We start from the raw sequence: 12,622 nt of genomic DNA, 5'->3' as shown, positions 1-12,622 counted from the left end.
AACTCTGACACCGATATATGCACATATTTTCATTATCAATTGTCTGCTGGAATTAATATATTATTCTGCCGACTCTTATTGCATGGCCTACTGGACTTTTCAGAATAAAGCACAATGATTTTCAAAATAAAATACAGTGCTGACGAATGCTGATGGGTATTTTTTTCTCTTTGATCTTTGCTAATTGGTTTTATGATCTTACAGTGATAGCCCACTGGCAGATGGAAACATAAAATACAATGCCTTTTAAAGTAAAATACAATGTTTTTCAAAATAAAATACATTGCTTTTCAAAATAGACAAATATAATATTGACAGTATTGTGCATCCCTAATTAGAATTAGAAAAACGTTGGTATTTGGCTTATATAGTGGCATTTTCCCATCAGAAAAGACTCTCTGATGACAAAGCGTCATCATAATATTTCTACCGATATGATGACGCTTTAATTTTACACACATGACTCAAGTATGTTGGTACAATGGAGGTTTTTTGAAGTGGTTGAAACTGATGTCAAAGCTATTTGCAGTTGATGATTGCTCAGCATAGATCATGTGAGGAGCAGTCAATCACATTTCTTTAGCACTACGTACACTATAAATTTAATTTTCCATTGTAAGAGCCGTAATCCCAGTCATATAGCCCAGTTAGTGAAGACCAAAGGGCAAAGCCCCCATCAGCAGTAGCTTTCTCATTCTGACCAGTAAATATGTCTATTCTGAAAAGCAGTACATTTTAAATACTAAAATAGTTGTGTTTTATTTTGAAAAGCACTGTCTTTTATGTCTGCATCTGCCAGCCAGGAGTAGGCAGAATAAAATGTAAATTACAGGAGAAACGTGTTGATGAAAATACATACATATATTGGTATTGGTATCGCCATCAGCATCAGTAGTGGCAACTGGCAATAGATAAAATTTAGTTGGAAAATGTTGGCATATTGGGTACTGGCAAAACTCCTAGTGTAGATAATATCGTGCATTCCTTCATAAAATATGTTAGTAATTTTTTGTGCAGTTCTATAAAATTGCATCACTTACACAAAGTTATTATATAGGGTTTAGGTTTGTGTGGTCAAACTCACCGAGGGAGGAGTGGACATGTCGCCAAAAAGATCAAAGTGGTTGATGTTCTGCAAGTTGAAACCAAGGGATGAGGGAGAGAGAGAGACAAAGTCCAGTGATACATCATGACAATGAGATTTGCACAGTCATGAAACCTTGAATTTATCTCCAGATAGGGTATGGTGGTTGCATGGGTGGGTAGGTGTGGGGAGTGAAATCTATTCACAAAGGCAGTTTGTGCTGCGGATGGCAAGAAACAACTATCCCCTTCGTTTCATTATCAGAAAATGGATCTAAAATGAATCTTTCATGGCTCGCTATAATTGAGTGGGTAAAAGGCTATTCAGTCCTATAAAACAGGCTCTGATTAGATATTCTTATGTCTGCCAATCAAGAAGGGGGCCCCCGTGAGAGACCAGGCCGCTTTATCATGCTGATTCTGCTCCATGAGGCGGACACACACACACACACACACGGAGGAGTGTGTTTATTTTATCGAATGAGTGAAAGAAGAAGCTCCTGGAACCACCCAACCGAGACAATGAGGCCACCTCACCCTATAGGCAGACGTGACCCCTGCACTAGTCCCCTCTGTCCTCCACTCGCACTACTTTAAAGGAGAGGGGACGCGGCTATGGAAGAGACTATGGAATGGCTAAGTTGCATGAAATGTCTCTGGGGCCATGCACAAGCAGACAATGAGTCACCGTAAAAGCACAAAAACACACAGAACACACAGGATTTTCATGCTATAAATAAACAGATACACGAACAAACACAGAAATATTCAAAGAAAAGAAAGAAAAGGGAGGAATCACAGCAATCAGAGTTGCTGCTACAGTAACAGGGTGTTTATGTCCTCCTTGAATAAGCCGGGACATAGCGGATCGCACAGTTTGCACGGCACTTTGGGACCATTGAGGGGCACAGAATGAGTCAGAATTTGAAAAAAGGTAAACATTGTACACAGAGGTCTCTCCCTGCAGGCACTGACACACATCAGGGGAGCTCCGAGGCTCTCAAAAAGCTCCAACTGAATGAACAGACAAGCAGTAACACTTAGAGATATGGAAGCGCTGCTACTTATACTGGCATGGGCTGCTCGGGTGAGATAGCGAAGGGGGCCGGGACAGTTTATCTGTTTGATATGCTGAGCAAAAGCACACAAACAGCGAAGAAGAGCAGAGAAGCACTTTGCTAGGGCTGTTTTCAAAAGTTGCGTGGAAATTCTCTCTGGGTGAATGTTTGGCGAAATAGGCTTGAATGAATGTTTTTTTTTATAAGCGATTTGAGAAATGTAATAGCGTGGTCACTGCATGGTGGTGAGGAACTCATAAAACCTACCAGGATGAGATGAAATATATTTTCAGTTTGATGGGAGAGGGGGGAAATCAAATAAATGCTTTTTGTGCTGCTTTCTGATCAAATCAGTTCATTGCAGAAAAATATATTGCTATTCATTAAAATGATAGTTTGGACTATTTGATGTGGGCTTGTATGAGATGCTTATCAATGTCAGTGTATTAGCTACTCGTTGATGGTAGACGGCACACCCCCAGTTTGGAGAAGCAGAAAGGGGCACCAGCAGGGTCAGCAACAAAGGGTATTTTAGTCTCTTAAAAAAGGTCCACCTAAAAATATTCATATAAGTTTAAGAGTACACAATATTTTCACTGGTTTACTTTGCCGTCAGACAGCCTTTTCTAACAGGGAACTGCTCCATTGGCCAAATCAATCATTTTACCTCACAGAACATGAGAGTTGCTGATCTACCACTGGCTCCATCTTTTAGTTTGTTTGTATTCTTGTGTGACTTTGGTGTTTTAGAGGGACAGTTTGGATTCAAGGAAGTCACACAATAACACGAACAAACTAAAACACTGAGGTAGATGTAGACAACTTCTATGATCTGTGAGGAAAAAATCACTGATTTCACCTGTGGAGTTTGGTTGGTTTGGAGAGAGTGATATTTGGCCAGTCAGAAAAGGCAAGTAAAGCAAATTACACTAAAGTAAAGCGGTAAAAATATTATAAATAAAGTGTAATGATATTGATTTTTTTGGTGTGGACCTTTATTAAGGCTGGGGTAGGCAGTTTTGGCACCACTGGTCACGTTTCCTAATAATTATTAATGTAATTTTAGTGATCTGAGAGAAAAGTAGACTTCAGCCCATCCCCATTGGCTCTATTTTCAGGTTTTAAAAATATCTATCCTGTGACAGGAGACTTTAGCCAGTCACAGGTCAACAAAACTGAAGTATCTGACAACCTGGGAATGAGACTGAACATTCAACCATCTTAGAGCCACCAATCAAAATTTTCTGAAATTTGATGACCTGGAAATGAGACAAAGCAATCAACTATCTTTCTCCAGAATCCCTTAATGCACCCTTAACTGCCTAAAATACCTTTTGTTGATGACCCCGTCCACAGCAGTATATTGCTTGGCTTCTGTGCTGGTTCTCCTCTCTGTTTGTCTAAACTGGGGGCGTGCCGACTGCCAACTGCTGCAACTACTACACTGACTATTAATAAGTTCCTCACACAACTCCACATCAAATAATCCAAACTATCCCTTTAAGGTACAGCTTTAATGAGTGTTTGGTGGCCTTGACTGTATGTAGTCGTGACTACACTGCATGCAGCTCAACCCAACACCCACCCCACCTACAAACCTCTCGTCCTCATCCTCTGAGGAAGACGCAGCAGCCACCCCTTTATTCATCTCGCCAGTCTGGTGCACCAGTCAGATGAGACCAGCAAACAGACTCTGATCAAGCTGATTTGGTCTTGGACATCTGGTCCCGATATGCGCCAGATTCTGCACAGGATTGGATTTTGGATACGAAGCCTGCCTCCCTAATGTCCTGTGAAATTGCTGACATGTCTGACTTTGGTTGACCAATCAATTAGTCCTATCTCTTCAAGCAGGCTAGGCATGACCAAAGTAGCTTTGCTTCATCATCATCATCTCAGAAAGCGGATGCAGACATAGACCCCTGCTGTTGTTGGCTTGGGAAATGCTTTTTGGAGCCTGTAGGCTGTAAAACTATTAAATACAGTGGAGCAAAATACTACAAATGGATGCTGTCAAGGGGGGCTTAAGGCACTTCCTTCAAGAGGATCTTAAGGAGAGGTTTGCAAGTAGAAGAGAAAAATAAACAAATAATAAAAAATAAAAACACCTACAGTCATGAAATGGCGTTTTGGGACATCATAGATCCCTTCCTTCTGCTGACTGGTTGGGACCTGCGTTGGATTGGAGGTCGATAAGCAACAGAGCAACACCTTTTTTTTTTATGTGTAGGCTGGGTTATTAAGAAACAGGAGCTTACAAGAACTGAAACAGGTCTATTGAAAAAGAAAAAGCTTACTAAATCAATTTTTATTCAGTCTATTTTCTTAAAAGATGTAATTTTATCTTTTAGAGCAATGGGATTATGCAAATTCTACAGCTGATTTTGTTGAATCAATTCTACTTAAATCAATATTGATTGCAAACAATGCTTGAGGATGGTGCATGCTGGTTCTGTGAGTATTAAGACAGCCTATTGTTATTCTGCACCAGTATGTCTCAACTGGTTCATCTGACAATACGAAAATTCCTCAGCCCTGGCCTCCTTTGTATACTTCCCTCACATTTATTCCAACTATATGTTGCTCTTAATCTTACTGCCTTTCACCCCTATCGCTCCCTCGACTGGTTAACTTTCCGTTACGTTTTCCCCAAGTCTATTGATCTTGTTTCATTCTGAGATCAAATGGCATGGCAAGTGATTAATCTCTCTCTGCATCTTTCATCTTCAGAGGAACGCAAGATACAGAGAGGCAAAAAGAGGAGGAGGAGGAGGAGGAGAGGGTGAGGGAGGGAGGGGGTTAGGATTAAACCATACGACAGGTCCCTGGAGTCCTCGCTGGTCCTTCAAATGGTCTAAAGCCAAAAGGTCAAAGCGTTGGATATATAAAAGGAGTCTGATATACCGGCTTTGACTTAACTATCCAGACTAAACAACTGACCTTGACTCTTCTACAGCTGTTTTAGATGCTACATGAGGAATAAAAACCTGCTGCCTTTTTATTTTCAGCATCTTTAACGTTATAATCCTTAAGATTTTAATGAATTCAAGTGGTCATTTTGTCAGCAATAGCCGTTCAATTTATTTACTACAGCTGACAATTTAAAGTCAAAGATATGAATCCACACAGTTGACTGATAACCTTCCAAGCTGAGGCGTCGTTTTTTGTTTTTTTCAGTCAGTGCTAGTTTACTGTGCTAGCTAGCATACTTACGGGGACATTTCAGCCCCCAAAAGTAGCTGCTGAGTAAGGCTCCTCACATGCGCTGCTCTCCAGGGTAAGATCATTCAAGTCATTTTAAGAGTGAAGCCTGGATTATACTCCATGGATACGTAGTAGGCTGAGACAGAGGCCTGGAGGAAGAGAAGCCTTGCCCAGTTGGACTCTGAAACTTTTAGCTCAGAGCAAATTGATGCAATATAGTCTCTAGCAGTTTTTTGTATCTAGTCTCAGCAGTTATTATGATTTTGTTTTTGTTTTTTTGACTTTTCATTTACTATATAACGTGAACGCAGCCGTCACCCTGAACATCCTGCCAAATCCCAGTAAAAAATCTGGCAATTCAATAGTGTTGCTTGATAGTCCATATGAAACAAGGAACGAATAGTGAAGTATTCATACTGAACAACCACATTCGATCTGACGAACAACATTCTGAGTTTGGTATATCCCTTATATTTATGTTATGTAATCGCCTTTGTTAGTGGCAGAGTCCGCCATTCCCATGCTGGATTCAAATTGCCTTCATATGCAGGGAGTCAGAGGAAATAATGTATGTCTTTAATCCAGTGTAATTTTATCTAATTGACATCAGCCTCCCTGTTTAGTGTTTTCTCTGTTTATACTGTATCAATCCTACCGCCTCTGCTTTACATTGAAAGTGTTGGCTAACTGGCTAAACACGAGGTGGCTTTTGTTGTGAAAGAATCACGGGAAAATATATATCACCAGATGAAATTTAGACAATCTGGCTTCCGTATTGAGTGAAACAGGATAGGCAGGTGGGACATAACTTTGGGAGGAATTTCATTTTGAACATTGAAAAGTGGGAATGTCATAACCCCACCCGTCATGCTGTTGCTAGCTAGCTAACTAATGAATCTTAGCTCTGTGAAGCGCACCACTGAAGACTAATTGATGTGTGGATGTCATATCATTGGTTGAAATTGACTGGTTCATGTCTATGTGAGCACATCATATTTTTTAAAAGGAAGAAAACAAAATTGGATTTTGATATAAGAATACAAAGAAATTGATTTCTTTTGTCATATATTGATAAAAAATGTACACAATATTATATAAAAGAGTAAAAAGACATGTTTTCATTTTGAAAATCATCTTGACTTTAACCACAGGTTTCTCAGAATCAAACAGGGACTAAAATCTTGTGGATTATAACTTTATCATGAACTGAACCCTTTTTAAGATCTCACAGCTTCATTCGGTTCTTTCCTGGATGGCTTTTCATCCTCAGCCACATTAAAAAAACAGTAACCTTAGTTTGATCCTACTCTTTTTTCTGATTCCCAAGAAAATCCTTCTTTTTTTTTCCAAAAACAATCTGCACTTTGTAACTTATTACAAGTCAAGTTGTTAGTACTGTTTCTATTATCATCTATCACAGGGTATGAAGAGGGAGGAAAAAAAGGGGGCAATGCTTGTCTTTGTACCTGATAAACGCTCTCCTCTGACTGGGGGCCACGGAGGGGTTCGTGTCCAGCCTCAAACACTATGTACTATAGAACAGAAGTAGTGGGCAAGGCATAGAGGTGCAGAGAATAATGAGATGGGAAGACAGAGAGAAGGGTTGGCATGTAAAATAAGAGATACAACAAGGGAGTGAGACATGATGGGAATAAATGAAAGCACAGGGGGGCGAGGATGGTGTTGAGTGGGGAGTGAAATGAGATCAGGAAAATGAAAGGTGTAAAAAAAATGGGGCATGGGAAAGAGGAATGGGGGAGATGAAGAGAGAAAGAAAAAAGAGTGAGGTGGGAAGAGGAAAGAGCACAAGTATAATAGGTCAGGCAGTAGTTCAAGGCAATGTGGAGGTCTTAGCTAGAGGTCTCCCTTCAACATCAGCAACGTGATGCTCCACCTCTCTGAGAGAAAACAGACCCGCAGGTCAGAGTATTCGCTTGAGATCCATGAGTGAGGTCTCATAAGTCCTCAAATCAGTCAGTATCTCCTCTTAAGGTTGACGTTAATAAATGTTTTTGTGGATCTCCAATTAAAGGAGCAGTTTGACATTTTGGTAAATGCATGTATATGCTTTCTTGGCAAGAGAAAAACAAGAAGATTGATACCTTTCTCATATCTGTACACTAAATGTGTAGCTGGAGCCAGCAGTTGGTTAGCTTAGCTTAGCATTAAAACTGGAAACAGGGGGAAACAACTGGCCTGACTTTGTCCAATTGTAACAAAATTTGTCAAAACAATGACCAAAAACTGATGAAAACAAGACCAAACCAAATAAATAGTAATCATTAATAAAGATGAATATATCAAATATACTATATAGTAGATGGGTGATGGACACATTATCTAATTACTGAGTCTCAATAACCATCAGTCATTTGTGGAATCACACACTGTAGCCAACCGCTTGATTAGTACAATGTATACTCCACTGCGCTCCTCTCTTGTCAGAAGTTGAGCTGTTTGACCTGTTTCACTATCGCCAATAAGACCCATCTCACATTATGCACTTCATTCCTCCACAATCCACTGAGAATTAAGAGAGAAATCTGCATTGAAATGCTTGAGACAAACTTTGAAAACATGCAAGCAGCACACCAACATTTACAGTCCACTTCCTTCCTTTCTGACATACTTAAGTTGTAGCAACTAGCTAGCAAAGGCTAGCAGCACCGTTATCTTGAATACATTACAGATTTCTCTGCAATTGACAACTGTTGGAAGCATTTAGGATAATGTAAATACACAACTCAAAAAAACATGTAACGTGTTTATATTTTACATATTACAGCTTTAATGTAACATGATCAAGTGCTGTTGTAAATTGTAGGATTATTGTCGACAATCAACCATCACCACCCAAAGAAATATCACTACATTTTCCATCCTTTTAGCTTCTCCTCAGACAACAAATGGTATTTTTGTGCAAAAATAAATGAATGCTCTGCAGTTGAGAATGCAGGTGCGACAGCTGTAGTAATGCTGCTGTAGTTCAGTCAGTGAGTGTTTCTCTTCAAACAGCCAGGCTGTCGTGTTACTGCAGATCATACAGACACAACTAACTAAGAAAACAAATGACAACAGTTTGACTAAAATTAATCTACACTTTCATTAAACGACTGAGGGCCTTTTTACACCTGAAAGACAGAACCCAGGCTCACTTTTTTGTGAACTGGATATAGTCTTGCATAGCCTGTTGTATCACCATAGTGCTCAGTGCTGGAGAAAGTTCTGTCCTCACACATTATCAGTCTGCTATAGGGGGGAAAATGATCTGGCTTGCTTGCATTTCTTTAAACCAATCAAAATCATGTTGGACAGTGCTAAGCCCAGGATGGAGCAATGGTGCCCCTGCAAAATAGTGTCAGGGGGTACTGACTTTTGGTGAAACATGTGCATGCCCTACCATTGAAATGGCTAAATCACAGCAAAAGAAGCTGCTAGCTTGTTTATGTTCATACTGTTAGGGATCCAGATGCTAATTTGCCATTTTCAGTGTGAGGGTTGCTTGCACTGAGGTTGTTGTTGTTTTTTTGTTGTTTTAGATCCGATCAAACTGAAAAGGTGTGAGCTAGTGCTTTCCCCTTATTTACAGTCTTTATGTTAAGCTACAGTATGCTACCTGGCTGCTGTCTCCAGCTACATATTTGCTCCACAGACATGAAAGTGGTATTGATCTTCTCAGCAAGGAGTGTGGAGACTGAGTGCATTTTCCAAAATGTCAAAGCACTCTGTTAAGGTTCTGGCCACAGTCTGGAGTTTTGTCAACCAACATCAACATAATCGAAAAGCTGCAAATGGAATGACTTTATGCAAAACACACTTCAAGAGCAAAGAACAGAGGTGATCTGGGAGGTGGCTGGACGTACTGTACCACTGAACATAGCATTCAGAGTAAGAGTTAGTGTTGTCTGTATTCAGTGTGAGCAAACACAGAGAAAAAAAAAAACATGTTCAGCCAAATAAATGCACAGGGCAAAAAGGGGTGGGGGTAACAACCAGTCAGGGGGGGCATGTCTTTGGAAGAAATCAGAACACTGACACAGATCAACTTAAAAAATATGGTTTTACAACACTGCACTGGCAAATGGGAGTTGAATGGTTGAACAAAACTGTCCACTAGGATGGTCTACTGTGTATTACTGGAATGGTGGCATATCATGAATCATTAATTCAAGCAGATCAGTGACTGGAGGAGATATTTAAATTAAGGATTAATTATTTTTGTTGATTCCAAGCTTTAAGAGTGAAAACAGCACCAGTGAAGCTAGAAAAGCATCAAAGTCAGCAGTGTTTGGTTTTCCTGCTCTGTGTGCCTACAGACCTACCTGGTAAACTGGGTCGTCCACTTCGTCCTCCAGGATAGTCTGTGCAGTGGTGGGACAGAAGGCAGATGACACATTTTGTTTTTCATCAGTAAAGACAGAGCAGCCGAATTTACTTTATTTACTTATTTGAAAATAGATGGAGGAGGCAAACAACTCAGTCTTTTCCTGCAAGCAAGCATAATTACAGAGTGACAGTGTGTTGTCTTTTAAAGGGATAGTTTGTACAGTCAGTGTATTACCTACAGGAAGTACTTTAACATGAAATACTAATATAAGGCAGATATGTGAAAGTACAAACAGCGACAGGAGAAACTAAACTACAAACCACAGAGATTCAATTAGACGCTACAAACATACGAAGAACTGAACACATAGATACTTTAAAAAGCATCTTTGTGTTGCAGCATGGACATTATTTGAGTCTTGGCTTTCTGGTGCACATCAGAAAAACAACAGAAAGGAAAACTCTCCTCTATTTTCTTCGTTTACCGGGGTGACGAGTCCCCATCAAAGCTCTGATTGGTTGTCTAAAACGAAACAATGATGATGATCAAAGCGCCTTTCTGAAAACTTCAGAGAGTTTCAACTAGAAGTGCTCAGAGCGGCTGTACAAAGAAGAAAGATGCCGCGAACAGCACCTTTTCTGCAGACGTTCTCTGCTAGTTGGGAACAAAGGGCGTGCTCAGAAAAAAAACATCTAATGTGGACACAGGCCCTTAGCCACCTAAAAAAGTTTATATCAGTTTAAGTGGACATTATATTTAGAATATTTTCACCATTTAATCTTGTTATGTTATAATATGTTTTGATGCTGATCCTGTCCACAGCAGTACATTGCTTAGCCTCCTACATCAGTACTCCTGCTGCTTCTACAAACTGGGGGCAAGCTGACCGCCGTCTACTGTAGGCAATACACTGACTGTGGATAAGTACATCACACAACCCTACTTCAAAAAATCTCAACTATCCCTTTAATGACACAGTGATTTGGTATATCACAGAAACACCAACGCATCCTGTCACACATACCTGACACTAGAAGAACACATCTAAACCTGTTGTATTTCCACTCTATTTAAATCTTCAACACTCAGGACTCAATGGTGCAGACAAACACAGTCTGCAGTGCACTTCAAAGGAAGCTTGGACGTGTTAGGATTTCTGTTGTGTGAATGAATTGCTGGCTGAGTTAAAATGTGTGATCTCGCCTCTGAATGGGAAATGAAACTGAGGAAAAAGGCAGAAATGTGCTCTGAGCGTCCTACCTGGTAGACTGCCTGCTCACACTGCTTGTCCTTCTGGGCCTTCTTCTCCATCTCCTCCCGCTGCTTAATGTCGTAGATGAGCGTGAAGAGGTCGCGCAGGTCGATGATGAGAGGCTCCGCCTGGATGAGAGATGTGGGGAGAAGAGGAAGAAGAGGATGTGGAAATTTAAGGAGTGGATGTAAGGAGAGAGATGCAGGGAAAGGAGAGGAAATGAACAAAGAAAAATAGAGGTGCAGAGAAGTGAGTACAGCAATGAGATCCAGGTCAATGAAGAGCCGTGAGCGTGGAAGATGAACATGTGTAGGCAATGGGAAATCCAAAAGATGTGGAAGAAGAAAAAGATTTTTTTGAAAAATAAGTTAAACCTTAACAGAATTCTGAGGTCACAAAGTCTAAATTTAAGACTCAGTGTGTTATCCTCATAAAAAAGGATAACATAACTTTGGAAAATCAATAAGGGACATCAAGTCTAAGTCAAGAAGGTGCCAAGTTCAGACCATGTGATCAGAGTTTGTTGAGCAGCTGAATGCTGTGTTGGACAAAGGATGTGATGCCTCTTTTAGTCAGCATCTTGGGCAGAAAATTCCCTCACACTGAAGATAAAAGTGCATATTCATGCCCCACCAACACTGAAGACAAAATGTCAGCATTATCTAAATGAAGGTCTTTGTAACACAGCGTCAGAATAGTTCTGTCTACAGTAAAGCATCAAAGTCTCCTTAAACTGTAGAGATGTTGTTGGTGTGTCCTCAGTTTGCTGTCAATAACAGTGCAGAGGTACTTGTACTCCAGTATACATTCAATGGTTAGGTCTATTTTGTTCATAATTTTATCATTTCTTTAGTTTTCTTTGTGTTTAAAATGTATTAATTATCCAAACACCAGTTATGGACGAGGTCAACTGCAGCTCTATAATGGTCTCATTGTCGGTTAAAAGTCAGATCAGAGCCACATTATCTGCTAATTTTATCACTGTACAATTATCCTGATGAATAATACAGACACCAGTATATAATGTGTCTGTCTTTATGTAATAATGAACTGGCCCTGACCTCGTCACTACCCACAAGGCTCAGCAGAGAGTGGAGAGTGATGACTCATACTCAATCAAAAACTCAAATAGAAAATTAAGTCAGTATCTAAGCATATATCTGGTAAACTAGTGTCACGTTGTTGTAAAAACACCTGACCTTCACACGGGTTTGTTTCTTAGATTGGAAAAAGTAGGCCGCTGCTGAAACTCAGGGCTCTCCAGTAAAATGAACTTAAGGCAGTTCCCTGCATCACAGTTTATTTCTATGTTACTGAACTGACCTACAATTCACATCACAGTTTTTTCCTTACCAGTAAAGCCACTGTTTGTGTATTCTACAATTCTTCACAAGAGCTCTTGAGCAGTATTTGCAGATTTGTGATTGAACAAAATAGTGCACATCTGTACACTGGACATGTGAGACCTGGGTATGAGTCAAACTTAAAAATACAGACTTGACTCCTTAACTGCTTCACTTGAAAGCAAAAACACAAACACAGTCTCGTGACTTGGTTTAGAACTGCTATAAAAGACTTGAGACTTGACTTCTACTGGCCTGCATTAGTTTTAAGATAGACAATGCAGTAACGTTTGTGAAGCTGGCCCCTCCTACCAACATACCAGAGAGTGAATGAAGTGAGGGACCAGCGATAGCA

General features: G+C 40.1%; 1 protein-coding gene across 2 annotated transcripts in view; it reads right to left on the bottom strand.

Annotated features, from left to right (window-relative positions):
* The window catches only part of dab1b (DAB adaptor protein 1b), a 71,292-nt gene that overhangs the window by 10,011 nt on the left and 48,659 nt on the right, over positions 1-12,622 (bottom strand). Inside the window, exons 6-10 of one of the 2 annotated variants that reach the window (XM_084731688.1) lie at positions 10,933-11,052; positions 9,668-9,706; positions 6,812-6,877; positions 4,254-4,313; positions 1,085-1,132 (exon numbers count right to left, since the gene is read on the bottom strand). In XM_084731688.1, coding sequence (XP_084587814.1) covers positions 1,085-1,132; positions 4,254-4,313; positions 6,812-6,877; positions 9,668-9,706; positions 10,933-11,052 — 333 coding nt within the window. The remainder of the gene's footprint in view (positions 1-1,084; positions 1,133-4,253; positions 4,314-6,811; positions 6,878-9,667; positions 9,707-10,932; positions 11,053-12,622) is intronic. The other variant, XM_084731687.1, reaches the window with a different exon arrangement.

The sequence above is a fragment of the Lutjanus erythropterus genome, chromosome 12 (assembly GCF_056507025.1).
Source record: "Lutjanus erythropterus isolate fLutEry1 chromosome 12, fLutEry1.hap2, whole genome shotgun sequence".
Taxonomy (NCBI): Eukaryota; Metazoa; Chordata; class Actinopteri; order Lutjaniformes; family Lutjanidae; genus Lutjanus; species Lutjanus erythropterus.
Note: the sequence above shows the minus strand (reverse complement) of the source record. Positions and strands in the feature narration are given on the sequence as shown.